We start from the raw sequence: 27,856 nt of genomic DNA on the forward strand, positions 1-27,856 counted from the left end.
GGACCTTCCCATAGGCTGGGAGGAAGAGAAGTGTGCAGGTAGCGCCCAGGCAGAGATGCAGTCCATGCCCCGGTGCTCACTTAGGAGCCCAGGGTGGGACCCCCCAGCCCTGGCTGACAGGCTGGCTGCAGCTCCCAGGGACCTGGCAGCACCTGCCTCCCCACCCCCTCACCTATGTTCTCTCTAGGGCCCTATCTTCCCTTATATGGTGAGGGCTGGTCCTAGAGGAGGAGGGCTGAAGGTAGGGACAAAGTTCGCTTTCCTGCAGCCTGCTTGCCACAACTTCCCAGTTCTCCCAAGTGGTGGCTGCCTCTTCTAGACAGGTAAGGCACCTGCTGGGGACTGCTGGGGGCCAGGGGCGGTGCAAGAGGGTATGGCCCTGCTTCTTGCTGGCAGCCTGGTGCCTCCTGCAGCCCCTTGGCATGGGCCTCAGCGTGGGACTGGCTTTCTGAGATTCTGGGAGGAGCAAGGAGCCCAGCCTGTCTGTCCTGGGCCTCCGCGGGTCAGGTGGGGTGGGAGCAGTGCTCCATGTGATGCTTGCCCTCATCCTGCTCTGCGTGTCCATCACCCCAGGTCGGCTTGGGTTGAGGAGGGCCACTGGGGCATGGAACTGCTTCATCAGAAACAGGGAGAAGTATGAGCAAATCACTGTCTGCCATGCTCAGCTCCTCTGGTCTGTCTGTTCCTCATCTGGAATGTTTCTGACTGCGTCCTGTTTCTCCCGGATGTAGGAGGTGAATTGCAGGCATCAGGGATTGAATGGGCGAAGGTATAGGCAGGGGCTGGTGGGACAGGGCCTCAGATCCAGATGCAGGCCCAGTTTCCCAGCACACCTTGGGCTCCATTTCCCCTCCACCAGGACCTGCTGCTCCTGGCTTCCATAGCCTCTGGGATCCCATTGTGCTCAATCAGAGTCACAGGGCATGCTGGTCACCCATGTGGGTCCCTCTTAGGCAGAACGTCAGAGCCTGGGGTTGGAGTGGTTGTGGATGTCCACTTGCTGTGCCATCACAGACACTGTCCGTGTCTTTAGCATATCTACGTTCAGAGCTACACAGCTGTGCAATGACAGCCATGGTGGCACCCCAGGGCTCTGCATAGCTGCACCTGAACAGCAGCTCAAATATGGCCACAGGAAGCTTAGGAAGGCACCTCTGCCTCCTTCCAGTCATTGAGCTTCACAAATGAGGGCACTTGGTGTGTGCTAGGAGCTGGGAACTCAGCTCTGTTCCTTCTGGCACAGTTGTAGGGTCCAGAGAGGTAGATATCAGTGCAGAACATCCTGAGACCCAAAGAAGGGTCCCTGGCCTAGCTGGAGCAGTCCAGAAAAACTTCTTGGAAGAAGGCCTAGGCTGAGTTAGAAGTGAAATATGTGTAAATTGTGCGTGAGGCAATTGACATAGGGTGTGTGGAGGGAGGGTAGGCAGGCCAGCAGCCTGGGCCAAGCCCAGCAGCAGCAGCTGAGGTCAACCAGGTACCTGGAGTACAGGCTGGAAGGCATTTAGGTGGATCGAGGGGGACAGAAAGGGGCAGAGGACAGAGGGCTATGCACCTGGCTAGGGTTTTGGTTTGGCTCTGCCCTTCACTGAGCCAGGGATGCAGAAGAGAGGTTAATGGGTAGTGCAGTTGAGTCAGTGAATGGCAGGTAAGAGCGGGCAGAATCTGGTCAGGTTGGCAGGAGTGAGGGCAGCAGCTTCCCACTATTCAGGGGGGTGGGGCAGCAGCTTCTGCTCTGAACAGTTGGGGGGTACACAGAGGAGGGGAGCAGGAACCCTCTCAGAGTCAACCCCTTGTGGAGATCCTTGGCTTACCCTTGACCCTAAGGAGACCAGTCCCCCTCCCTGTGGGTCTGCCGGTCCTGTGGACAGAGAACCCTAAACCCTTTCTCTAAGGAGTAAGGACGCTCTCTCCCATCTGCCCCCACATCTCCGAGAGGATGGCCCAGCAGCCACCTGCCTCTGGCTCAGAGAGGAACATGGTTCCTTTGTGATCAGCTAGTAGAGAAAGGGGCGTGGCGGCCAAGGCGGTGGCAGCTGACATAACCAGAGAACCTTCTCCTTTGGACTTGCATTGATTGTGCTGAGCTAGGAGGCCATGGAAGCTCAAGGACTCCTTGGTGGAGAAGGCCACAGCCCACGGCAGGCGTCCAACAGGTCCTGGAGCACCTAGGAACGCAGCAAGCTGCCAGGGAGGGGATCCACAAAAGGGCACAAGCCTCCTCCCAGCCCCAGAGTGGGGGCGGGGAAGAAGGGGGTTGGGGCGGAGAACGGCCACCCCGTGGCTCCCAAGAGGGATTTTCTATAGTGAAAGGCTGAGTCGCTAATTATTCTAAGAGATGATTCAGAGCCAAGGTGCAAGAAGAGATTAGATGGGTTGGAGATTGTCAGGCCTGGTCCTGGGGTCACCTGGCCTTTCATTCATTATTCATGGGTTCAAGGAGCAATCCAGCTGTTACAGGCTGGCAGCACCTGGAGGGGAAAGGGGGGCCTGCAGCCTCACAGGGAAGGGCCCTGGAGCAGGGGACAAGTGGCTCTCTTTGCTTTTGTTCCAATTTTAGTGTATGTGCTGCCGAGCACCTCTCCTTGCTTTCATTCAGGTCATAATTCCTGGGGACCTTTAACAGCCCCACCTCCCATAGGCCTAATTAATTCAGAATCCCTGGGGCAGGCACCTGGCATTTGTGAGTGCTCCCAGGTGATGCTGACATGCAGCTGGCAGCTGCGGGGCTGCACCAAGAGAGCTGCAGTGCAGGGGGCGGTCAGCTGCAGGCAAGGGTGGGTTTCTTCCAGCTCAGTGGGAGCAGGGCGCCTCCCAGCCACAGGTGCATTCATTCCCTGATTCCCTCATTCATTCCGGTATTCATTCAATTTTTCATTCACTCTCTCACCTTCCTCCCCCTGCCCCCATCTACTCTCTCTCCATCCATTCATCCACCCAGCATAGGATGCTGGCCCAGGGCTTTGGCACTGAGCAAGCAGAAATGGCTCCATTTTGTAGACCCCCAGAATGGAGGTTAAGGGGTGTTGGTGGGGAACCAGGGAAAAACAGGACATGGCTGCACGTGTTTTTTTTTTTTTTTAAGATTCATTTATTTTTATTGGAAATGTAGAATTATGGAGAAAGGAGGAAAGAGAGAGAGCTATCCGCTGGTTCACTCCCCAAATGGCTGCTACGGCCAGAACTGGGATGATCCAAAGTCAGGAGCCAGGAGCTTATTCCGAGTTTCCCTTATGAGAACAGGAACCCAGGAACTTGGGTTATCTTCTACTGCTTTCCCAGGCCTAAGCAGGGACCTAGACCAGAAGTGGAATGGCTAAGATTCAAGCCGGTGTCCATTATGGAATGCTGGTGTGGCAGATGGAGGCTTAACTCGCTTCACCATAGCTCCAGCACCATAGCTCCAGCCCCTATGTCTAGCTTCTTTATATTAAAAATAATAATACATTCGAGAAGAGAGAGAATGTGTGTGTGTGTGTGTGAGAGAGAGAGAGAGAGAGAGGAAAAAGAGAGAGAGAGAGAGATCCCACCTGCTGTTTTTTTTCCTCCAAATACCTGCCATGGCCAAGCTGGAGCTGCAAGATGGGCAGTCTAGGTCTCCAGTGCAGGTGGCAGCAACCCAAGCACTTGAGCCATCATCACTGCTCCTCAGGGGCTGGATGAGCATCAGGAGCCAGAGTGTGTGTTGACCCCCAGATGGGTTCCCTGGCAACCCCTGTGCCCCTTTGGAAAGGGAGGTGGGCAGCTTCACCCCCTCAAGCTGCTTCTGCCTCGCGGGTGATATTTTGTTCATCAAGCATGGCTTTGGGTGAACAAGAAGGGCCTTGACTGCCAGGGCTTTCTTCCAGGGGTGATGGGCTCAGGGGTGTGAGTGGATCTGGAGCAGAGCTAGATAGGACAGTGAAGGCCAAGTCCAGTGAGAGCCCAGTGTCAGGGGGAGGGGCAGCTCCCCAGGCCACCTTGCCCCGCCCCCAGCCTGTAGCCTCAGGGCACTGCTGGATTCTCTAGGTGCCTGGGCTGGAAGAGCGGTCCCCAAAGCTGGGACACTCCCAGCAACTTGGCTGTTGCTCCCACACGCCTGCTTTCTCTCCTAGGCTCACCCTCCATCATGACTGAGCTAAGTACGCAAGTGAAAAACTCTCTCAATGTCACCACCCCAGGCATCCGGATATGGAGGATTGAGGTGAGCTCTGGGCGGGGCTGGAGGGGGACAGTAGAAAGGGTTAGGAGTACCTGTGTCAGCTGTCCCTTCATCTCTCCCATCATTCACAGCGTGCCAGCCCTTCCTTCTCCCACTCTCCTCCCTCCTCCCACAATCCCTGCTGACTGCAACACCCTTGCTGCAGGCTTCTTTTCTCCCTCTCCCTTTTCTCTCCTTTTCACCTTGGCCTTGGGTTCCTTTTCTTGGCCCCCACCCCATGCATCCTCCCCACCGGCTTCCCCTGCTCTCTTCCTCCTGCGTCTGGGTGCTCCCCGGCAAACCCTGTGCCCATTTCTCTCCTTAGGCCATGCAGATGGTGCCTGTTCCTTCCAACACCTTTGGGAGCTTCTACGATGGAGACTGCTACGTGGTCCTGGCAGTGAGTTGGGCCTGTGGGGGCAGACTGCAGATTGAGGGTGGGGGTGCCCAGGAAGCTGAGGATGTGCCCCCTTGAGGTAGCTCTGCAAAACTCAGGAATGAAAAAAAAAAAAAAAAAAAACAACTCAGGAATGGAGCTTCAGAGGCCTGTCCTGTCCCTGAACTGCTCCCAGGAAAGGTGACCTTCCCTGGGGACTGTCTGAGCTGGCATGATGTCACTGTCACTCAAGTCCATGTTTCCCAAATCTCTAGTCACCCTCTTAGTACCTTCCCGATTTCAGTATACACTGGTACCACCTTGCACTTTTTATTTCTTGGAAAGATGGAGCAAAGGAGATACAAGGGAAGAGACAGAGAAAGATCTTCCATCTATTAGTTCACTCCTCAACTTGCCACAACAGCCAGGGCTAGACTAGGCTGAAGCCAGAAGCCTGGAATTCCAACTGAGTCTCCCGCATGGGTGGCAGGGACCTAACCAGGTGAGCCATCACCTGCTGCCTCCCAGGGTTTGCCTTGGTGGGAAGTTGGAACTGGAAGTGCAGCCAGGACTCAAGCTCAGATGCTGTGATACAGGATGCAGTTATTTCAAGCAGCTGGTGCACCAGATGCCTACACCCAGACTTTTCCCCCTGTCATTGTAGCCATACAGTGTAACATTATAATGAATGTTGGGAGTGTAATATGTATTCAGCTTAGTGCTATTCAGTATTATAAGCTATGTAGCAACCAGGAGGATGGGCACATACCGTCCCATCTTACAATGAGCACTTGAGTGTCTTCACATTGGGCCTGCCGCATGCATCCCGAAGAGAGACTTGGCAGCATTTCCTGGTTTCCTCACAGGCCTCATGCATCTCCTTGGGAAACACTGGAGTGGTCCAAGCCTCATCCCTGTCTGAGATGAGGCAGGCAAGGGCATAGAGGGGAAAGCACTGCTGTGGGTTAGAGAGGTCCCTGGCTGCCAGCCCAGGGCGTGTCTCCTGTGACCCAGGCCCCATGTGTGAGAGACTGTGTAGTGTAAAAAGGGGGCCACAGGAGCCCAGCATGTCAGTACCCTGGTTGTCCTCTCTCCCTAGATCCACAAGACAGGCAACAACCTGTCCTATGACATCCACTTCTGGATCGGCCAGGCCTCATCCCAGGATGAGCAGGGGGCGGCTGCCATCTATACCACGCAGATCGATGACTACCTGAAGGGCAAGGCTGTCCAGCACCGCGAGGTCCAGGGCAATGAGAGTGAGACCTTCCGAAGCTACTTCAAGCAGGGCCTTGTGTAAGGAGGCCTAGTCCAGGGGATGGGGTGGGGGAGGCAGGGTGCACACAGGCTACAGGGGCAGGAACACCACATTTGGGGGCTAGAAAGCATCATGGCAGTGACCAGCGCCCCAGGAGGGAGCACAAAGTTTGGAGTAGTGTGTAAAATGGGCCCCACATGGGCTTCTGGTGACACCTTTTTTTTTTTTTTATGATTTATTTATTTGAAAGGTTGAGTTACGGAGAAAGAGAGAGACAGACAGAGAAAAAAAGTTCTTCCATCTGCTGGTTCACTCCCCAAATGGCTGTGACAGTTGGGGTTGAGCAAAGCCAAAGCTATATGCCTGGAGCTCCTTCCCTGCCTCCCACATGGGTGCAGGGCCTGAGCCCTTGGGACGGCCCTCCTCTGCTGTTTCACTAGGTGGCTTAGCAGGAAGCTGGACCAGACGTGAACCAGCTGGGATTCAAACCGGCGTCCATATGGAATCCACAGTGCAAGCCCCTTCTAGTGACCTTTCTATCACCTCTCTCCTCCTCCACCTTTCTGCTGTGGCTCTCTGCTTGACCCTGGCCAGCCCTCAGAGGTCGTTAGCTGCTGCTTGCGTGTCCTGGACCACAGCTCAGCGCTAAAGGTCACCTTCGAAGCAGCACTTTCAAGTCCTGCTCTGGCCAGCAGGCAAGTAGTTGCTCTCTTCTCTCTACACATTACTGGCCTTCCTGGAAGACTCTGTGGTTCTGGCCTCCTGGCCTTCCCCATGGAAACTGCCTACTCTGAGCTGCTGTAGTCCCCACCCCTCCCTTTTGTATTCCTCTCCTTTTCCCATGCCACAGCAGCCATGCACTGCTTGGGGCGTTTGAGTTGTGCCTTTCTCTCTTTTTTTTCTACTGTAATTCTTTGCCTTCACCCTCAGGGCCTTGACCTTATCCACACATCCCCATCCCTTCTTGCCCCTGTGTTAGATTTTATGTTACCACACTCCCATCTGTGCAGACTCCTTGCCCCAGTAGGATCTGCGTGAGGCAAGGAAGAGTCTAGGGATGCAGATTTGTAAAAATAAATTCATTTATTTTCATTTGAAAGGCAGATTTATATATATATATATATATATAGAGAGAGAGAGAGAGAGAGAGAGATCCTTAATCTGCTTGTTCATTCCTCAAATGGCCTCAACAGCCAGAGCTTAGCAGATCCAAAGCCAGGAGCCAGGAGCTTCCTCTGGGTCTCTCAAGTGGGTGTGGGGACCCAAGCACTTGGACCATCCTCTGCTACTTTTTCAGGCCATTAGCAGGGCACTGGATGGGAAGCAGAGAGACTGGGACACGAATTGATGCCCATATGGGATGCCCAGTGCCCATATAGGTTGCTGGAGATGTAAGATAGAGGATTAGCTTACAGCGCCACTGCACACTGGTCCCTAGGGTGCAGTATTTAAGGAGGCTCTTGCTATTATTAGACAAGCTGCCCTGGCCCTTGCTGGAGCCTGAAAATGACCTCCTCCTTCAAGTTCAACTCTAAGTGTCTCCTTAGGTTGACTGGGTCCCAGGTTGCCTTCAGCTAACCCTGGAGGCAGCCAGGCAGCCAGGACCTGGGGACTTAGGGGCCTTGCACACCTGCCAGCCCCCAGCCCATGTTTAGGCTCAGTTCTCCTCTCCTCTCAGCATCCAGAAGGGGGGCGTGGCTTCCGGCCTGAAGCAGGTGGAGACCAACTCCTATGATGTCCGTCGGCTGCTGCACGTCAAGGGCAAGAGGAACGTGGTGGCCGGAGAGGTAGGACAATTCCTTGTGGTTGCGGGGTGGAAGGCAGGAACCAAGCAGCCATGGGGGACAGGGAGAGGCAGCCAAGAGATGGACTCTGATTGGGGTCTGGGCTTCCCCGACCTCCTTGCCCCCCAGGTGGAGATGTCCTGGAAGAGTTTCAACCGTGGGGATGTTTTCCTGCTGGATCTGGGGAAGCTCATCATCCAGTGGAATGGGCCGGAGAGCAACCGCATGGAGAGACTCAGGGTACGCCTGCGCACGTGCCTCTCCGCTACCTGCTCTGCCTCATAGTCAAACTGGCCAGATTTCTGACCAGTGCTTGTGTCCCCAGGCTTATCTCCTCTTGGCTCTTGGGGTGCTGTGCTTGAAGTTATCTCTACGGGGCAGGTGGAGTGGGGTGCTGTGTGTGTCTTGGGGGTTCACCCAGGAAAGTGGAGTGAAGAATGGGGCAGAGCTTGTGCCCAGGCTGGGGGATGCAGGGGTGACATGAAACGGCCGAGAACCTCCTTGCCACACTCGGGCCTGCAGCTGCTGTCTGGTAGGGGAAAAAGCCACAGATTGGGGAAAAATGGAGAGTCCAGCTAAGACAAGAGCCCTGGGCTGGGCTGGAGACAGAGACAAGTGCACCAGCTGGGTGGGCAGAGGCCCTGAGGCCAGGATGGGTAGCAGCCTCAACAGGTATGTAGCTGGTGCTGGGGATTAAAAGGCAGTTAGGCAGATTCCAGTTCTTGATCAAGGCCAATTTCAAACACCATCACCAAATGAAGGTCCAGCAGGTCCACCCCAAGCACCCTCCTCCTCCTGCCCATGGGGAAACCTGTATTTCTGACAGGTTCCTTGCTGCTGCTGTGGGGCACTGGGTTTGGGCAAGGCAGGCACTGCCTTGTCCCCTGCCAACCTTTCATGGGTCACCAATGCCTTCCTACCACAGGGCATGACTCTGGCCAAGGAGATCCGAGACCAGGAGCGGGGTGGGCGAACCTACGTGGGTGTGGTAGACGGGGAGGATGAGGCGGCGTCCCCTCAGCTGATGGAGATAATGAATCACGTGCTGGGCAAGCGCCGGGAGCTGAAGGCTGCTGTGCCCGACTCGGTGGTGGAGCCGGCACTCAAGGCTGCCCTCAAGTTGTACCAGTGAGTACCCAGCTGGGATCTTCTTTGGCCCTGGGGAAGGGGCCTCTTGGTGGGCGAGGTGCCCTGGCCAAGGGGCCCTTCCGTGCCAATGCCTTACCTTGCCTTTGTCCTGTAGTATGTCTGACGCAGAGGGGAAGATGGTGGTTAGGGAAATTGCCACGCGGCCGCTCACACAGGACCTACTCAATCACGAGGTGAGAAGGTCGGAGTAGGGGAGGGGACGGGAAGATGGGCCCCAAAGCCAGTGGGTCCACCTTTCCCCCAAGCAGGAGAAATTCCAGGAGAGGAGAAACTTGTTGTTAAAGATCTCTTTATTGATTTTTTTTTTTCTCCAAGCTGCTTTCTCAGTTTAATTTTTTGGTCTGAGATAACCTACTTTTAAATTTGCATTATAGTCAAAGGTTTATTGTGTCACTAAATATCTTTATTGCTTTTTAAAGATTTATTCATCCAGGTCTTCCAAGTACATAGGTAGCAGGAACCGGAGGACTGGGCCATCATCTGCTGCCCTGCCAGGCATTCATTAGCAGAAAGCTGGCTCAGAAGCAGAGTAGCTGGGACTTCCGGCCAGGCACTGTTTGGGATGCTGGCATCCAAGTGGTAACTTAAGTTACTGCGTCACAATCCCTCACCCCAAGACTTATTTTTTAAAATGATGGGCTTTTATTTGAAAGGCAGAGGTACAGAGAGGAAGAGAAAGACAAGAGAGATCATTCATTCACCCTCCAAATTGCTACAATTTGAAGCTAGGAGCAAGGAGCTTATTCTGAGTCTCTCACATAGGTACAAGGTCCCAAGCACTTGGGCCGTCATTTACTGATTTTCTACACCATAGCACGGAGCTGGATAGGAAGTAGAGCAGCAAGAACTCCACCTGGCACCCATATGGGATGTGAGTGCTGCAGGTGGAGGCTTAATGTGCTATACCACATTGCTGGGCCAGGACTTACTTCTTTATTTAAAAATTTATAGAATAAAAAAAAAAAAACACAAAAAAGCAAATCAAAACAAAAAAGCTTAAATCTATTTGAACGGCAGAGAGGGACAGGGGTGAGAGACACTTAGCTAGAGTTCAAAACTGAGGTCTCCTACATGTGTAATAGGGAGCCAAGCACTTGAGCAACTACCTGCTGGAATTGGACCCCAAGCCTGGCATTTCCAGTCTGGGGTGAAGAGGTCCCATGGACACCAGACGTCTTCCCCCTAGAAGGATGTTTTTGTGCCTGGAGCTACCCTAGCACCCAGCACCATGAGGCTCACCCTGAGTCTTTCTCTCTGACTCCAGGATTGTTATATCCTGGACCAAGCGGGCCTGAAGATCTTTGTGTGGAGGGGGAAGAATGCCAATGCCCAGGAGAGGAAGGAGGCCATGAACCAGGCACTGGTAAGGAGGGGCTTAAAGCAGCACGGGAAGGGCAGGTAACGCGGCCAGGGAGTAGCACCTGGTGGAGGTCAGGAAGGCGAGGAGAGGGGTTGGGCCGGGTGCTGGCCTGGCCTGCTCTGGCGGAGGGGTGGAATGTCTTTGCATGCCAGGATCCCAGCATGGCCTGCCCAGGGTGTGGCTCTTAGTTGCCTGCACTCATGCGTGGGTTTAGGACGTCAGAAGGAAACAGGAAGTGGCCTTCCTAAGGAGGGTAGCGGGGCTATTGTCAGGGTCGGCCTGGGCTCTGCAATGGAACAAGAGCTGGGCATGGCATGTAGTTTGGAGCTGTGGGCGGGTCAGGTCAGGGTCTGATTTCTGCATACGGGGTTGAGGTTTAAAGTTAGGGCTGAGGTCCCAGTGAGGCTTGACCTCGACTTGGGGTCACAATAGGGTTTGGTTGGAGGTCACCCTTGGAAGTGGGTTTGGATTCGAGTTTGGGACAAGTGGTCAGTACTGGGGCTGGGGACAGAGGGCAAGGACAGAGCCTCCAGGTATCCTCTCTCCCTGCTGCCTCCCCCAACCCAGAACTTCATCAAAGCCAAGCAGTACCCAGCAAGCACACAGGTGGAAGTGCAGAACGACGGGGCCGAGTCAGCCATCTTCCAGCAGCTCTTCCAGAAGTGGACGTTGCCCAGTCAGACCTCAGGCCTGGGCAAAACCCACACTGTGGGCTCTGTGGGTGAGGATTGCACTGAAGCTCTAGGCTGGCGTGGGTGCAGGAAGGGAAGTGCCAAAAAAAGGCCAGGGGTATTTCCATGCTGGAAGCCCAAGTGTTCTAGGGGTCAAGCTACAGCCTTGTATTTGTCCCTCTTCGGCCTTCCCTGGGAGGTACTGATGAGGCAGCAGCCTTAGGGGCAAGGAGATAGCATTCTGTAATATGGCTCTGCGGCTGTCTGTGTGGGCTTGGGTAAGTCACTGAAATTCTAGCCTCAGTTTTTCTCATCCATAAAATGGGTCTAAGAATTGTAGCCATCACTCAGGGCTGTGATGAGAACAAGGAGGAGGACCTTAACTAATGGTAGTTGGGCTCATGATATTCTACGCCATGCTCCTACCCACCCCCTTCCAGCTAAGGTGGAACAGGTGAAGTTCGACGCCACCTCCATGCATGTCCAGCCTCAGGTGGCCGCCCAGCAGAAGATGGTGGATGACGGGAGTGGGGAGGTGCAGGTAGGTGGGCTGAGAGAAGGACCGTGCTGGCTGGAGAGGGGACGGAAGCTCCCCCACCATGTTAGTCCTCACGCTGACCTGATCCTGATCCCAGGTGTGGCGCATTGAGAACCTGGAGCTGGTGCCTGTGGAGTCCAGGTGGCTGGGCCACTTCTTCGGGGGCGACTGCTACCTGCTGCTCTATACCTACCTGATTGGCGAGAAGCAGCACTACCTGCTCTACATCTGGCAGGTCAGGCCCCACCCCTGCCGGCCAGCGCAGATCCCCTCCGCTCTTCTCCTGCTGTCTCCACAGAATTGAACACTTTGGAGGATGGGCAGTCTACCCCTTCCAGGGACAGCCTGATTCCTCTGGGGACTGCTTGGAGCTCTGAAGTCCCATGAGGCACCTCATTCATGACTCTTTTCCTTTTGGTCCTCTTAATCTCCTGTCCAAGTGTCATTGTCTTCTGTACCTGTTGTGCACCTGCTCCACCTGGGGGTGTCTGTGTCCAGATCTGAGGCAGAAGGGAGAGACTTGGGTGCTGGGAGGGAGGGCCGTGATGCCCATGGTGTCCCCAAGAAGGAGGGCGTAAGGACTGGAGGAGATTTGGGGTTGGGCCTTGCCTGGGGACTGGAAAAGCACTGGGTTTGGGACTGGGGTCAGAATGGAGGTGTGGGTTACAGCTGTGCTTTTGGCCGTGTCTGGAGTGGAGGGCTGGTGGAAAGGAGTGCTGAGTTTGGGGTCAGGTCAGAACTGGGTATGAAATTGTTCAGGCTAAGGGCCCCTCCTCTCTCACCACTTCCTACCTGCTTATCTCCAGGGCAACCAGGCCAGCCAGGATGAGATTGCAGCCTCGGCCTATCAGGCTGTCATCCTGGACCAGAAGTACAATGACGAACCAGTTCAGATCCGGGTCACCATGGGCAAGGAGCCACCTCACCTCATGTCTATCTTCAAGGGACGCATGGTGGTCTACCAGGTGCACCTGGCATGATGATGAGGAACTGGGCATCCAGGAGGGGATTGGAAAGGGAAAGGGATTAGGTGGGACTTGGGAGAAGCCCAGTTATTCATGGGCGAGGGATATCATTAAAGGCCCTGTCACCTCTGTCCATTTGGGAATGGAAACAGCTATTGCATTTCTCCTGAAATAACAAGTGCTCATCACATAACTTCCTGAATCCTCTACATGAAAACAAATGGTTTGGGCTGATTTGCCTGAACTGCAGTCATTTAAGCAGTAAGCGATGTGCTGAGTACCTAGTAAGCAGACACCTCCCTCGGTTTCCCTGGAGGATTGATTCCAGTTCTTCCTATGGATACCAAACTGTGGGAGCACCCAAATTCCTTTTGTAAGTGGCACAGTACTTGCCTAGAACATACATACATCTTTCTTCATATATATATTCATTTAATTTATTTGAAAGAAGGATGGAGAGATCTCTCGTCTGCTGGTTTGCTGCCCAAATGCCCACCACAGTAGGGACTACTCCAGGCTGAAGCTGGGAGCCAGGATTTCCTTCCAGGTCTCCAAAGTGGGTGGCACACTTGAGCCGTCACCTGCTCTCCTTGGCACATGTTCATAGAAAACTAGAACAAGGAGAGGAGCCAAGACTCAAACCCAGTTTCTGTGGTATAGGATGTGGGGCACCCCAAGCGGTGTTATAACCACCACCCTAACCACCAGCACTGGCTGCTTTAGGGAGAAGGAATGGCTTATAATACCCGATAGAATGTAAGTGCCAGGTGAATACTTGTTCTAGGATATTGTTTGGCGATAACGATAAGGAAAAAAAGGCTGCACATATTCAAGACAAATGCAGTTTTATTTTCCCCCTGGAATTTATCTTTTGATTTGAGAGGCAGTGAGGCACACAATGGGAAAGCACGTGAGTTTCCATCTGCTGGTGTTCCTCGCAGAGGCCGACAATGGCTGCCAGAGCTGGGCCAGGCTGAAGCTAGGAGACGAAACCTCAACCCACGTTGAGGCCTCCCACGTGGGCAGGAACCCATTTACCTCAGCCATCACTGCTGCCTCCTCCAAGAGTCTGCAGTAACAAGAAATTAGGAGGCTAGTGCTGTGGTGTAGTACGTTAGGCCTCTGCCTGTGGTGCCGACACCCCCCATATAGGCACTGGTTTAAGTCCTGGCAGTTCCACTTTTGATTTGACTTTTTGCTAATAACATGGGAAAGCAATGGGAGATGATCCAAGTCCTTGGACCCCTGTACTCATGTGGGAGACCCAGAAGAAGCACCAGGCTATTGGTTTCAGAGCAGCCAGCTCTGGCTATTGCAACCATTTGGAGAATGAACCAGAAGATGAATGGAAGATCTCTTTCTCTGTACTTAAAGAAAACAACAAAACAAAAACCTAAATGCCCGCTCCCAGCATATTCCTGAGCCATGGTTAGTTGTGTTTGTGGATGCAGCGCCTACACAGTCCTTGACACTCAACAGGCGAGAACAAGGCATGCGAACACTGCTTGCCAGCTCGCTGGGTGCCGTGAGCTAGCACCATAGAGCACTGTTCTTCTGTGCCGGAAATAAAGTTGAGCTCTCAGGGGAGCATGCTTGCAGTCCTCTGGGAATAGGGTGAGAGTTCACGGTGGAAAGGAGTTTGGAGGAGCTTGGGCCTCCGTTGGAGGGAAGGCGGGGGAATTACCAAAGGCTGAGGAAAGTTTTGCCAAGATTAGCAGGCAATGGCTCAGCCGGAGAGCCGGAGGGAGGAGGGAGAACGTGTCTTCCTCTCTGCCTCTCCCTGCACCCTCTGCTGGCAGCCTGTCTGCTTCACTAACTCACTCCTGCTCTGTCTCCCTGTCTTCCCTCCACACCCCCAGGGAGGCAGCTCCCGGGACAGCAACAACCTGGAGCCTACGCCATCCACACGGCTGTTCCAGGTGCGGGGAACAAGCAACAACAACACCAAAGCCTTCGAAGTGCCAGCCCGGGCTGCATCTCTCAACTCCAACGATGTCTTCATCCTCAAGACCCCGTCCTGCTGCTACCTGTGGTGTGGGAAGGTAGGTCCCCAGTGCCCTTGGCCCCTGGGCAGACTCCAGGGCCTCCACCAGAACCGTCTATCTGGCACGCCTCCTCCACCCTACCTCTGACTACTGGTGGATTCTTAGCTTCTGCGTCCCCATCTGTGTCTTGTGTCCTTTTTTTTTTTTTTTCTTTTAAAAGATTTATTTATTTTTATTGCAAAATCAGATATATAGAGAGGAGGAGAGACAGAGAGAAAGATCTTCTGTTTGATGATTCACTCCCCAAGTGACCGCAACGGGCCAGTGCTAAGCCAATCTGAAGCCAGGAGCCAGGAGCTCTTCCAGGTCTCCCATGCGGGTGCAGGGTCCCATAGCTTTGGGCCATCCTCGACTGCTTTCCCAGGCCACAAGCAGGGAGCTGGAGCTGCTGAAATTAGAACCGGCACCCATATGGGATCTCGGCGCGTTCAAGGCGAGGACTTTAGCGGCTTGGCCACCGTGCTGGGCCCATTGTGTCCTTTTTGTCTCTGGCACCTTTGTCCATCCCTGTGTAGGTCTGTCTTTATGCCAGGGCTTGTTCTCTCTCCCCTTCTCTCCTATTCCTCTTCCTTCATTTCCAGAAGAGATGCAGACTCTCCTGTCTTTGTGCTCTCCTCTGAATGTGTCAAGGACGGGGTGGGGGGGTGGCCACTGTTTCACCTAGCACAGCCCATCCCCCACAACACCCTGCTTTTTCCAGGGCTGTAGTGGGGATGAACGGGAGATGGCCAAGACAGTTGCTGACACCATCGCTCGGACGGAGAAGCAGGTGGTAGTGGAAGGGCAGGAGCCAGCCAACTTCTGGATGGCCCTGGGCGGGAAGGCCCCCTATGCCAACTCTAAGAGGTAAATTTGGAATTCCTCTGCCCCAGCATCCCCCAGGGCTGACTAGCCACTGAGCATCTCCTCTCTGTGCCCAGGGCTGAGGACTGTGTGCTGGGCTCCCAGGGCAATAGGGCCAGCCGTGTCCATGCCTTGTGCCTGTGCCCCTGACCATGCCATGCCTGGGGCCTGGTGGGTGTTAACAGGGAAGAGAGTTAATAGGGAAAGCAGCTCAGAAGAGGGGTGGGCCCATATGCCCTTCAGGAAGGAAGTTCCAGAGCCGAATCTCTGCCCGCAGCTACAGGTACAGGCCTGAGGAGCGCCGGTCATAACCCACTTCTAGATGTTTGTTCTTGTGAGTTCACCCCCCAAATGACTGCCATGGCCAGAGCTGGCCTGGTTCAATACCTGGAGCCTAAAGCTTCTTCTGGATCTCCCACATGGGTACAGGGGCCCAAGCACTTTGGTCATCCTGCACTGCTTTCTCAGAGACGTTAGCAGGGAGTTGGATTGAAAGTGGAGCAGTTGGGACTCAAATGGGTGCCCATATGGGACGCCGGCACTTCAGGCTGAATCTTAGCCTATTACATCAGGACACTGGCCTCCCAGATGATTTTTCTGAAGATATCTGTGATCTGCCGCTTTGCCCCTCTCCGCACCCCATAAAGTTGAAAGCCAAAGGGCTAGTCAGCAGAAAGGAGGGAGAGAATAGTGACCGGAAGACACTGGGCTATGGAAGACCTCCCTAGAAAGGATTTGTTTCTGGATTTTATCCTCCAGATGAACACAGAGGGGAGGCAGAACATTTGGAGGGGGAGACATCCCTTGCCGGTGAGAGCCCTGGAGATCTGTGGTCTCCTTGCCCCATGCTGCCCTCCTGCCTACCTGGTTTCCCCTGTACTCCCTGCAGGCTGCAGGAGGAAAACCTGGCCATTGCCCCACGGCTTTTTGAATGCTCCAACCAAACCGGGCGCTTCCTGGTCACGGAGATCCCCGATTTCACCCAGGATGACCTTGAAGAGGATGACGTGTTCCTGCTGGATGTCTGGGACCAGGTACAGGACCCAGGGCCAGGGGCCCGTCCCCCCCGACCCCCAAGCTCTCCATTCCTCAGCCGAGACCAAGTGGCTCTGTGGGCAGGTACATGTTAGTGTGTTTTCAGACCCCGCTGCACCTTTTCCCTGGGAATCCCAGGAGCCTGAGAAGAAAAGATGGGGGAAAGGGGAGAAGAAGCTGTTTGCAGGGCTGCTTCCCATCAGCAGGAGTGTTTTTGAGCTTGCAAGGGGCTGGGAGTTGCATGTTTACAGAAAGCATTGATCCAACTTTCTCTTCTCTCATGTGCAAAATCAAGGCCAGTGGGATGTCCATGGGTGAGGCTGTTTGGCTCAGGCAGTGACTGGGTCAGCAGGGCTCTGCCGCTGGGCATCTACAGGTCTGGGAGGACAGGAAAGAATGAATGCATGTGTGTTGGGGGGCTTTCCCCAGATCTTCTTCTGGATAGGGAAGCATGCCAACGAGGAGGAAAAGAAGGCAGCGGCCACCACCGTGCAGGAGTATCTCAAGACCCACCCCAGCGGCCGTGACCTGGACACCCCCATCATTGTGGTGAAGCAGGGCAATGAGCCGCCCACATTCACAGGCTGGTTCCTGGCCTGGGATCCCTTCAAATGGAGTGTGAGTAGCTGGGCCCTGCTGGGGCATGTGACTTGCTGATTTGGGCCGGAGTTATTGATGGGGGAAGGCAGCTGAGGACCAAAACCAAGCCCATTCAGTCCTCTGGGGAGGGGAAGGGGAAGCAGGAGGGGGAGGGGGAGGGAAAGCGGGTCTCAGAACTTATGCAGCTCCAGGGCCTTGCCTGTATTGGTTTGGCCCCAAGCTTCTGGTATTATCCATTAGAGTGGCACTGACAATTTCCATTTCATTTAGCATAATTCAAAATGGAATTCCTCCCTAACCATGGTTTAAATGTGCCATGGCCACATGGAGCCAGACAAGACCATTCATATCAGGGCAGAAACTTTTTTAGAAATAATTTTAAAAATTTATTTATTTATACTTGAAAGAATTATAGAGCAAGAACGAGAGGGAGAGAAAAATCTTCCACCTAGTTCACTCCCCAAATGGCCAGAACTGACTGAGCTGGGTCAATCTAAAGCCAGGAATGTCTTCTGGTCTCCCCTGTGGGTACAGGGGCCCAAGTGCTTGGGACATTCTCCGCTGCTTTTCCAGGCAATTAGTAAGGTGCTAGATGGGAAGTGGAGCAGCCAGGACTTAAACTGGTGTCCATATGGGATGCTGGTGCTGCAGGCAGAAGCTTAAGTTGATATAGCCAGTTCTGCGGAAGCTTCTAGAAGATATCGATGGATCCTTGGTGTTGGCTTGAAAGGATAAAGGATGGCACGGCATTAAATTGAGCAAAATAGGCTATGTGTGTGGTCCTGATCCAAGCACAGTGCGTTGGGCCACCATGGGATGCTTTCTGTGGAAGCAGAGGGCAGGAGCTCCAGGGCGGAGGTATGCAGGCAGGACCTGACCACTGCTGCAGCTGCTCTAATTGGCAGAGCAGAGGAATTCAGTGAACAAAGAGCTTTGTTTCCTCAAATCATTTTTTTAAAAGATTTATTTATTTTTATTACAAAGTCAGATATACAGAGAGAAGAGACAGATAGGAAGATTTCCTGTCCAATGATTCATTCCCCAAGTGACCGCAACGGCCGGTGTGCCGCCAATCTGAAGCCGGGAACCAGGAACCTCCTCCAGGTCTCCCACGCGGGTGCAGGGTCCCAAAGCTTTGGGCCATCCTCGACTGCTTTCCCAGGCCACAAGCAGGGAGCTGGATGGGAAGTGGAGCTGCCGGGATTAGAACCGGTGCCCATATGGGATCCCGGGACGTTCAAGGCTAGGACTTTAGCCACTAGGTCACGCCGCTGGGCCCAAATCATTTTTTTTTAATTTTGATTTTTCTCCAATCCTGTGTTTGATGGGCTGTTTTGTTTGGGGGACAAAGTCAAATCTAGATGTAAGATCATCTCCTTGGGCCTGGCGCAGTAGCCTAGCTGCTAAAGTCTTTGCGTCACACACACCGGGATCCTATATGGGCAGTGGTTCTAATCCCAGAAGCCCTGCTTCCCATCCAGCACCCTGTCTGTGGCCTGGGAAAGCAGTCGAGGACAGCCCAAAGCCTTGGGGTTCTGCACCCGCGTGGGAGACCCACAAGAGGCTCCTGGCTCCTGGCTTTGGATCGGCTCAGCTCCGGCCAGAGTGGAAACTTGGGGAGTGAATCATCAGATGGAGGATCTTCCTGTCTGTCTCTCCTCCTCTCTGTATATCTGACTTTCCAATAAAAATAAAATGAAATCTTAAAAAAAAAATCTTCTCCAGGTCCCTGAGTCCCACCCAATGCCAACCTCTCAGCCAGAGATTTCCTGGGCTGGCCGGCCCTCGAGGGGCATAGTGCAGCTGCTTGTCTGGCCTCCTGCACTGGGGTAGCAGGTAGCATAATCCAGGGAGCTCCGTGTCTGCCTCAAGCCATGTGTCTTCTGCCCCCTCACCTCTCCAGTGGTGGTGGGGGTGCTGCAGGCCCCAGCAGGGTTCTCACTGCTTATGTTGATCTCTGGGGGTGAGAAAAGATGATGTCCCAGGTTATATGGAGCAGGGAGAACTAAACAGGCTGTCCTGCTGTTTTCTGATTGGTTACCATCCCCAGTACTGGGGGTTCTGCTCCCATTTCCTGTTCCTCCCACCACAGCGTTCCCTTGGAGTCCCTGAAGGAAGCTTTTCCCCCCACCCACCCATCTTTCCCACTTCCTGGCCATGCAGACTGTCTGATATGTTATTTACTTTTACACAGAATACCAAATCCTATGAGGAACTGAAGACAGAGCTGGGGCAGTCTGGTGACTGGAGCCAGATTATTGCAGTAAGTGTGGCAAGGCCTTGCAGTGGCCTGGGTGCGGGGTGGGGGAAAGAGAAGGGGACTGGGGACATCCCTAACAAACACCAGGAACCTGAGCTTTCCTTCCCCACCCCGCCCCCAGGTCAGTGGTACCCAGTGAGGGCATGGATGATGCAGGGACAAGGGAGAGGGGAGGAGAGAAGCCTGTTAGAATGCAAATTCTCAGGCTCCTCACCCAAAGATCCAGATGTGCAGACATGGGCTTGACCCCCGGGAAGCTGCGTGTCACAGGAGGTTCCAGGCAGTTGGTCCACGGAGTCTGCATTGAGAAATGACTTGCCTATGGAGTGTTTGCTATTGGGGCTCTCTCTCTGGGTAGAACTTGATCTTTCAGTTAGTTACCAGAAACACGTGTGTAAGCTGTAGGACTGGGCCATGTGAATGTGCAATGGAAGCTTTTTCTTTCCAGAGCTTCACAGGCTTCCTGGGGACACAGGGCAGTGCCAACTCTGCAGACTTCACCAGTCCATTGGGATAATCAAGACATGACACATGTGGCTCCTCCGCCCACTGGGCGAGGACCTGCATGTAGCACTCAATAAACCCTTCTAGGCACTGACAGTGCTCGGCTATAAACAGATAAATTAAGGCTAAGTGGACTTCTGGATGGCAATCTCTCAGTAGATAAAGAGAACGAGGGTCATCAATGCCCAGAGGAGATCTCCAACTCCCCGGGGAAGCCATGGGGAAAGTTAATGAGTCATTGAACTAAACAGGTCAGCTTGATCCCACTGGCTTGGCTTGGCTGGAGATCCCTAATCTAGCACGTGGTGTTCGCAGCAGTGTGTGTGTGTGTGTGTGTGTGTGTGTGTGTGTGTGTGCATGGTGAAGTAGAATGGGCCCTGGGAGCATCTTGGAGTTAACACCAGCATCCAAAAGGAAGGCAGTTGGGAGGTAGCCATGCACCAACTGAAGTGATAACCTTGGGTCTCTGTCGCCCTAGGAGGTCACAAACCCACAAGTGGAAATGTTTACCGCCACCACCAGCTTTAGTTCTGGACCTCTGCCCATCTTCCCGCTGGAACAGCTGGTGAACAAGTCCGTGGAAGAGCTCCCCGAAGGGGTGGACCCCAGCAGGAAGGAGGTGGGTCATACGCCACTAGGCCAGAGATGTGGCTGTTGTATTGGCTTGCACTGCCTGACCACCTTGGATCATATCCCATCCTGGTGAATAAGACAGGCCCGGGTGTTGAACTCCTGACAGCTGATAATTTGCAGGAGTGGGATGTGGGGGATAGATCAGACACACCCAATGACAACATTATCAAGTATCAGTGGTGATGAGTGCTGTGGAAGGCATTACAGAGGCTAAGCAGGTGACTTGGCACATCAGAGATAAAGGATGGGGAAGGTGGGGCTGAACTGTCAAAGTTGGAGGGGCCAGGGTGGCAATGCTGTGGAGAGCTGGCAAAGGGGCAGGGGCTCAGCTGAGCAGTGCACTGCCTGCCATGCTGGGGACTGTCTTGTCATCCCACAAGCACAGAGACACCATTTAGGATTAAAGCAGTGACTGACTTGCGTATTTTTTTAGGTTTTATTTGAAACGTGTAGTGAGAGCAAGACACAGAGAAACCCACTCCCCCAATGTCCATAAGAGACGGGTCAGCCCAAAGCAAAGAGCCCAGAACTCCATCTGGGTGTCCCATGCAGGTGGCAGGGACTCAAGTCCTTGAGCCACTACCACCTGCTGTCCCCAACCCACGGTGTACATGAACGGATTGCTGGATCAGAAGTGGAGCTGGGATTTGAACCAGGAACTCCTCTATGAGATGTGGGTATCCCAACCACTGTGCCATATGCCTTTCCCACATCTACATTTCTTTCTTTCTTCTTGAAAGATGTATTTTTTTTAAACTTATTTGAAAGGGTTACAGAGAGCTGGAAGGCAGAGATTTCCCATCTGCTGGTTCACTCTCAAATGGCCGGAACAGCCAGGCCCGGGCCAGGTCAGAGCCAGGAGCCTGGAACTCCATTTAGGTCTCCTACATGGTGACAGAGCTTCAGCTCCAAGCACTTGGGCCATCTTCTGCTGCTTCCCAGTTGAACTTTTAAAAAAGTATTTGAAATGTAGAGTTACATAAAGAGAGATAGACAGCGAGATGTCTTTCATTTGCTAGTTCATTCCCTAAATAGCTGCAATGGCTGGAGATGGGCCAGTCTACAGCCAGGAGCCAGGAGTGTCTTCTGGGCCTCCCACATGGATGCCACATTCTCTGTAGCTTCTCTAGGTGCAATAGCAGGGAGCTGGATGGTTTGGAACAGGCGGTGGTGAAGGAGGAGTTGAGGAGGAAGTGACTTGGAGAACATGTAGGAAACAAAAATCAATGGCTCGTGTTGAGGGTGTGAGAAAGGAAAACCACTGCTCTCTGGGGTAGGAAAGTCTAGGTCAGGCCACCTGGAGAGGGACCTTTGTGGACTGGAGGCACTTGGGAAACATGGAGTTTGTGACAACTGTCCGGTGAGCAGGCAGCTTGGAGGCCCCCTGCGGCAGAGCCAAGGACCCATGGGGCCTCTGGCAGCTGCAGTGGCGGGGCTGGTGGGGGTCTCCTGGGGAGTGAGGACAGTAGGGAGTGCTTGTTAGCAACCCAGTGATCAGTGTAGACTGCACAGTTAGCCAAGGGAGCTAAGAGGAGAGCAAATATGCTCTGTGTAAGAGTTAGAAGTCCTTCCACTGAGATAAGCTACAGAAGACTGAGGTCTGTAGAGTATAATTGCATTCTTTCAGGGTTTTTTTTTTAAATTATTAAGGTTTATCTTTTTTTTTTTTTGAAAGGCAGAATCATAGCGGGAGAGACAGATCTTCCACCTATGCTCCATTCCTGAAATGGCTGCAACAGTCAGGGCTGGGCCACGGAAAAGCCAGGCACCTAGACTCTTCTGCAGGGGCTTAAGGACTTGAGGCCACCTCTGCTGCTTTCCAGGCACTTTAGCAGGGAGCTGGATTGGAAGTGGAGCAGCTGGGACTTGAACCAGTGCCCATATGGGATGCACCATCAGAGATGGTTACTTTACCACACTATGCCACAGCACCGGCCCCTCCTAGAGCTGTTTAACCCTTTTACCTTAGAGGGCACTGCCATGTGTGCCCTCCCAGGTTCTCCCATCTGTGAGGAGTCTGGAGTGTCCTGTCTTTACTCTAACACTGGGACAGTCCCAGTGTAAGTGCTGAAGTTTGCCCAGCCCTTCTCTGGTACACAGAATGTACTCTACAAAGGAAAGCTCAACTCAGTGCTGAGAACAGCTAATGTCTGCAGGCAGGAATGACTTAGCTAACAACTTGTAACTGGCTAGTCGCAAAGTCAGAGCAAGAATCAGGTATAAGAAGAACTTTCTAGGGGCCGGGGCAGATGATGCTACTGAGACAGAGGATGGACAGGTGGCTTCTTTTCAGCTGCAGCTTTTTTTTTTTTTTTTCAAGATTTGTTTTATTAGAAAGTAAAATTTACAGAGAGGACAGAGAAAGATCTTCCATCTCCTGGTTCACTTTCCAAATGGCCTCAATGGCTGGAGCAGAGCTGTTCCAAAGTCGGGAGCCAGGAGCCAGGAGCCAGGAGCCAGGTGCTCCCACGTAGGTGCAACAGTCCAAGGATCTGAGCAATTCTCCACTGCTTTCTCAGGTCACAAGCAAAGAGCTGGGTCGGAAGTGGAGCAGCTGGGACCAAACCTGTACCTCATATAGGATATGGGCACTTGCAGGTAGAAAATGAGCCAGTTGAGCAATTACGCCAGCCCTAGGATTATTTTAAATGGACAGAATGAAGACAAGTCCATTAAGCTAGAAGTGCCTGAAGGCAGCTGAGTGTTTTTTTAAGATTTATTTATTTTTATTGGAAAATCAGATATACAGAGAGGAGGACAGACAGAGTGGAAGATCCTCTGTCCGATGGTTCACTCCCCAAGCGGCCACAATGGCTGGAGCTGAAGTCAGGAGCCAGTAGCTCCTCTGGGTCTCCCTTGTGGGTGCAGGGTCCCAAGGCTTTGGGCCATCCTCCACTGCTCTCCCAGGTCACAAGCAGGGAGCAGGATGGGAAGTGGGGCTGCTGGTATTAGAACCGGTGCCCATAAGGGATCCTGGCGCGTGCAAGGCAAGGACTTTAGCTACTACGCTATCGCGCCAGGCCCAGCAGCTGAGTTTTTAATAAACAAAAACTATACTGCAGTTGTCTTTGGCTGACTTTTGATCATAAAGATAGCCAGCATGCATTCTTAGAGGAGAGCTGGAGTTCATTGTTGAGTGGGCCCACCGTAGAAGTCTGCTTGCAGACTTAGAAGGTCAGTCAGTGACCAGAGTGGGGCGGGGACAGGGTCTGACCATGAGCAGCAAGAAAGAAAGCAATCTAAGTGTTTGAGCACTGATGAGTAAACCAGAGAGGCGGATGTGGCCGTGGGTGAGGCTGGCAATCAGCTGGCAGGACCGCAAGGTTTAAGAGCAGGGTCAATGGAAAGATACAAGTCCATTGGGATGGGCAGTCTCAGCTATCTAGCCCCCTGGGGGGAGGTCAGAGTCCAGCAGTCCTGACAAAGTTGAGGAATTTGCCTTGGCTGGACCAGATAGGGCACCCTAGAGTCACTTGTAGAGGAGATGGACACAGCAGCCACAACTGTGACAACTTGAGGGGTTGGCTACAGATAAACTTGGGGTCCAGCAGCTCTCCTTCACCCAATGATGCCTAAGCCATTCATATTTACTGTCTTTTTTAGAAACAGGGCTAGGGGTGGGGAAGGCTCCCAGCATCTAGTTCCCATGAGCCTTCAGGAGAGAATGCCCCAGGGTAGTCGTGGGGATGGGGTGGGAGGCAGGGTGTAACAGGTTAGACAACTCAGGGACAGCAGACCTACCTGAGCAGGTGTGACTGTCAGCAAGTTACTGTGTCTCAGGCTGTCCGCAGTCAGGAAAAATGCTGCCCAGGGCAGCTTCACGTTAGCCAAACAGCTCAGAGGGGGAAAAAAGTGTGTCAGGGCAGCCACTGGGTTCAGTCCCATCCAGTCCACCTCCTGGTGTCTGGAGGTGTATCCTGGGAGGGACTGTCCTGAGTGTACCTTGAGGGCACTGCCTTCACCAGCACTGCCATGTTATCATCTCGGAGCAGAACAAAGGTCTTGGCCTAATCTTATCAGGGACGATAGCCAAGGTCTAGAAAAGTAGACTCCCAGTTCTAATAAAAAGGTGAAATTGTGCTATCTAATCTTCTAGATCATTCACAGGAAGAGAGAAACCAGTCATTTGTCATCATTTGTTTTCTATTCACAATAACCAGCCAAAACGTGACTGTGTTTGTTCTTTGACCTTTCTAACTTCTCTCAGAATCCTTCCTCCACCTCAGTTGTACTTTGTGCTGCTACTCTCCCAACCATCTCTAAGCAAAGCCTGTTCTTATGAAGTCATTCAGCTGGTATTTAAAAAAAAAATTATCTTTGTTTTTGATGTTTACAGTGTTGATCAGGGTGGGAAGGATCCAGGGTGAGGGAAAAGTGTGATCGTTGTTTCCGGCTGCTGTTTCGCACAGCGGAATGTAAAAGATGGCTGAGGTTTAACACTACCTTCTGACTGGGAAGCCACGAAGGATGAAGCTCTTTGGTTTATTTTATTTTTATTATTATTTTTATTTTTATTATTAATTCATTAATTACATTGTATTATGTGACACAGTTTCATAGGTACTTGGATTCTCCCCACCCCTCGGTTTATTTTATTTTTAAACATGTATTTATTTTTATTGGAAAGTCAGGTTTACAGAGAGGAGAGAAAGAAAGATCTTCTGTCCAATGATTCACTCCCCAAGTGGCTGCAACGGCCGGTGCTGCGCAGATCCAAACCAGGAGCCAGGAGCTTCCTCCAGGTCTCCCATGCAGGTGCAGCCTCCCAAGGCTTTGGGCTGTTCTCCACTGCTTTCCCAGGCCGCAGGCAGGGAGCTGGATGGGAAGCGGGGATGCTGGGATTAGAACTAGCCCCCGCATATGAGATCCTGGTGCATGCAAGGCAAGGACTTTAGCAGCTAGGCTACTGTACCGGGCCCTAGCCTTGATTTTCTTGATCTTTTGACTTTATCATGAGAAAACAGACAGGGCAGGTGTTTGTTGGTTAACATGCTGTTTCCAGCACCTGCGTCCCATAACAGAGTGCTCAGGTTCAAGTCCAGCCTCCACTTCAGACCCAAGCTTTCTGCTAACGAGCACCTTTAGAGACAGGTGAATGCTTGAGTACTTTAGCCCCTGCTATCCAAAACGGGAGGCCTGAATTGAGTTCAAAGATCCCGCTCTTCCCCGCTGACACTACCCCTCAACCCCCCAGCTGTTGTGGGGATTTGAGAAATGTACCAGCAGATGGAATCTTTCTCCTGTTTATTTCTTTCAAGTAATATCTTTTTTTAATTTTTAAAAAAATTGTATTTATTTTTACTGGGAAGGCAGATATACAGAGAGGAGGAGAGAAAGAGAGGAAGATCCTCTGTCTAATGGTTTACTCTCCAAGCGGCCACAACGGCTGGAGCTGAGCCAATCCAAAGCCAGGAGCCGGGAGCTTCTTATGGGTCTCCCATGTGGGTGCAGAGTCCCAAGGCTCTGGGTTGTCCTCGACTGCTTTCCTAGGCCACAAGCAGGGAGCAGGGTGGGAAGCGGGGCTGCCGGGATTAGAACTAGCCCCCCATATGAGATCCTGGTGCGTTCAAAGTGAGGATTTAGCTGCTATGCTATCGCACTGGGCCCTCAAGTAACATCTTTACACTTAGGAAAAGATTAATACAGTTCTTCCTTGGTATTCATAGGAGATTGTTTCCAGGACCCCTGAAGTTAAAAAATGTCTAAGTCTATTATAGGAAATGTATTGGCAAAGAATCCACACATCTTCCCATGTATTTTAAATCATTTCTAAGTTACAATAGCTATACAATGTAAATGGTATGCAAATAGTTCCTATACTTTTTTTTTTTTTAAGTGAAAGCCCTTAAAGAAATGTCTGGTTTCATTGACTTCCAACAGCAAGAGAGTGTGGAGGGGGAAGAGAAAACATGAATGAGTGGATTCCACCCTCCGGTTCACTCCCCAGATGCCTGCAATAGGGCTGCACCAGGTGAAGCCAGGATCCTGAAATCCTTCTTTTAAAAAAAAAGAAAAGAAGAAAGACGTATTTTATTTTTATTGCAAAGTCAGATATAGAGAGAGGAAAATCTTCCATCCGATGATTCACTCCCCAAGTGGCCACAACGGCTGGTGCTGTGCCGATCCAAACCAGGAGCCAGGAGCTCTTCCGGGTCTCCCACGCCAGTGCAGGGTCACACGGCTTTGGGCAGTTCTCGACAGCTTTCCCAGGCCACAAGCAGGGAGGTGGATGGGAAGTGGAGCTGCTGGGATTAGAACCATATGGGACCCTGGTGTGTTCAAGGCGAGGACTTTAGCCACTAGGTCATGCCGCTGGGCCCCTGAAGTCCCTGTTGATGGAGGGTGACAGGAGTCTAAACACTGGAGCCATTGTTTGCTCTACAGATACATTAGGCAAGAAGCTAAATTGGAGTAGATAGGACTAAAACCGATACACGGGTGATCCTAGCAGAAACAGCCTGTCGTGCCACAACCCCATATTCAAGCTATTTTTCGATTTTTTGGAGTGGTATAGAGACCCAGATTGAGCTTGTATCTGCTGGTTTACACCTCCAAGACCAGTGATGGCCAGGGCTGGGCTGAGGCTGAAACTGCAAGTTAGGAGCTCAACCCAGTCTACCATGTGGATAGCAGGAACCTAGCCACTTGAACCATTATGGGCAGCCTCCCAGGGTCAAGAGCCGAGCTGGGGACTGAACCCAGCTGCGCACTTCTATATGGGATGGAGGTGTCTTGTACTCCTTAGAGGAAAAAAAGTTAACCATGGCCTAGAGGGCTGACCATATTCCTATTTTCAGATGCCCCTATGTTGAAGTGCACAGCAGTGCCAGTAAGCTACATTAGTACTTGCCCTGGCATGCTTGGCACCCATCCAACTTGATACAGAACAGCGAAGGGCCCAGGAGCAAGACTGCTGCTCGTGTCTCTTGTGATAGCAACAGAATCTTACATTTCATTTGCTTATTTTGTGGGCCAGGCATGGTCTCGCTGCTTAAGTGAAGATGAACTAAACCGCAAGTTCCTCACACCCTTTCATGCTACATTTTCATTCTCCTATAAGGAAGCAAAAGTTGGCCCTTAACAAAATTTCTTTCATTTTATGAGAGGAAAATGAAGGCCTGGGAAGAGAAGTGACTCCTTAACCAAGCCAAGTCCTATATTTCAATTCTCACTTTAGGGCTAATGTGAACTTGACCCTGATAGAAATAGAACGGGCTCAACTGATCACCTCTTTTTTTTGTTACTAACAGGGGACCAACCCCCAGGAAGCCCAGGTGACAGTCTCCTCCCCACACCTTTCCTGGCCCTCAAACAGCTGCGGGCCTCTGCTGGTCATTGAATAGGTTACATGCCACACTCCTGACCCACCAGCCCAGATGCTGGGGAGGAGTGACTTTGTTTCTGCCTCTTTCATCCTCCAGGAGCACCTGTCTGTGGAAGACTTCACTAGAGCCTTGGGGATGTCTCCAGTTGCCTTTTCAGCCCTGCCTCGATGGAAGCAACAAAACCTCAAGAAAGAAAGAGGACTGTTTTGAGCAGCAGGAGGAACTGTGGTTGTAAAGCAATCCCACCCACACTCCCAACACTGTCAGCACTTCCCTGTTTTTATTACTGCAATCAGTCCTTTGCTGGTTAATGAAGTTTGAAGTTGTACTTGT

The 27,856-nt window shown here is 52.4% G+C and overlaps 1 protein-coding gene across 1 annotated transcript; it reads left to right on the top strand.

The window, feature by feature from the left end:
* Nucleotides 1-259: 259 nt before the first annotated feature.
* On the top strand, nucleotides 260-27,856 carry VIL1 (villin 1). Its single transcript, XM_004576830.3, has 20 exons — nucleotides 260-323; nucleotides 4,092-4,180; nucleotides 4,503-4,577; nucleotides 5,653-5,849; nucleotides 7,490-7,598; nucleotides 7,725-7,835; nucleotides 8,521-8,723; nucleotides 8,839-8,917; nucleotides 10,009-10,107; nucleotides 10,672-10,825; nucleotides 11,216-11,316; nucleotides 11,411-11,548; nucleotides 12,120-12,278; nucleotides 14,138-14,320; nucleotides 15,024-15,169; nucleotides 16,056-16,200; nucleotides 16,631-16,819; nucleotides 18,996-19,064; nucleotides 20,044-20,184; nucleotides 27,620-27,856. The coding sequence occupies exons 2-20, from the start codon at nucleotides 4,106-4,108 to the stop codon at nucleotides 27,731-27,733; spliced, it is 2,487 nt and encodes an 828-aa protein (XP_004576887.2). The 5' UTR covers nucleotides 260-323; nucleotides 4,092-4,105; the 3' UTR covers nucleotides 27,734-27,856.

The sequence above is a fragment of the Ochotona princeps genome, chromosome 5 (assembly GCF_030435755.1).
Source record: "Ochotona princeps isolate mOchPri1 chromosome 5, mOchPri1.hap1, whole genome shotgun sequence".
Taxonomy (NCBI): Eukaryota; Metazoa; Chordata; class Mammalia; order Lagomorpha; family Ochotonidae; genus Ochotona; species Ochotona princeps.

Bases quoted from the DNA above. Each gene is read 5' to 3' on its own strand.
- VIL1 (XM_004576830.3), top strand. From the start codon at position 4,106: ATGACTGAGCTAAGTACGCAAGTGAAAAACTCTCTCAATGTCACCACC. The intron at 4,181-4,502 runs GTGAGCTCTGGG...TTCTCTCCTTAG, and splicing joins TCCGGATATGGAGGATTGAG to GCCATGCAGATGGTGCCTGT. The intron at 20,185-27,619 runs GTGGGTCATACG...TTCATCCTCCAG, and splicing joins TGGACCCCAGCAGGAAGGAG to GAGCACCTGTCTGTGGAAGA.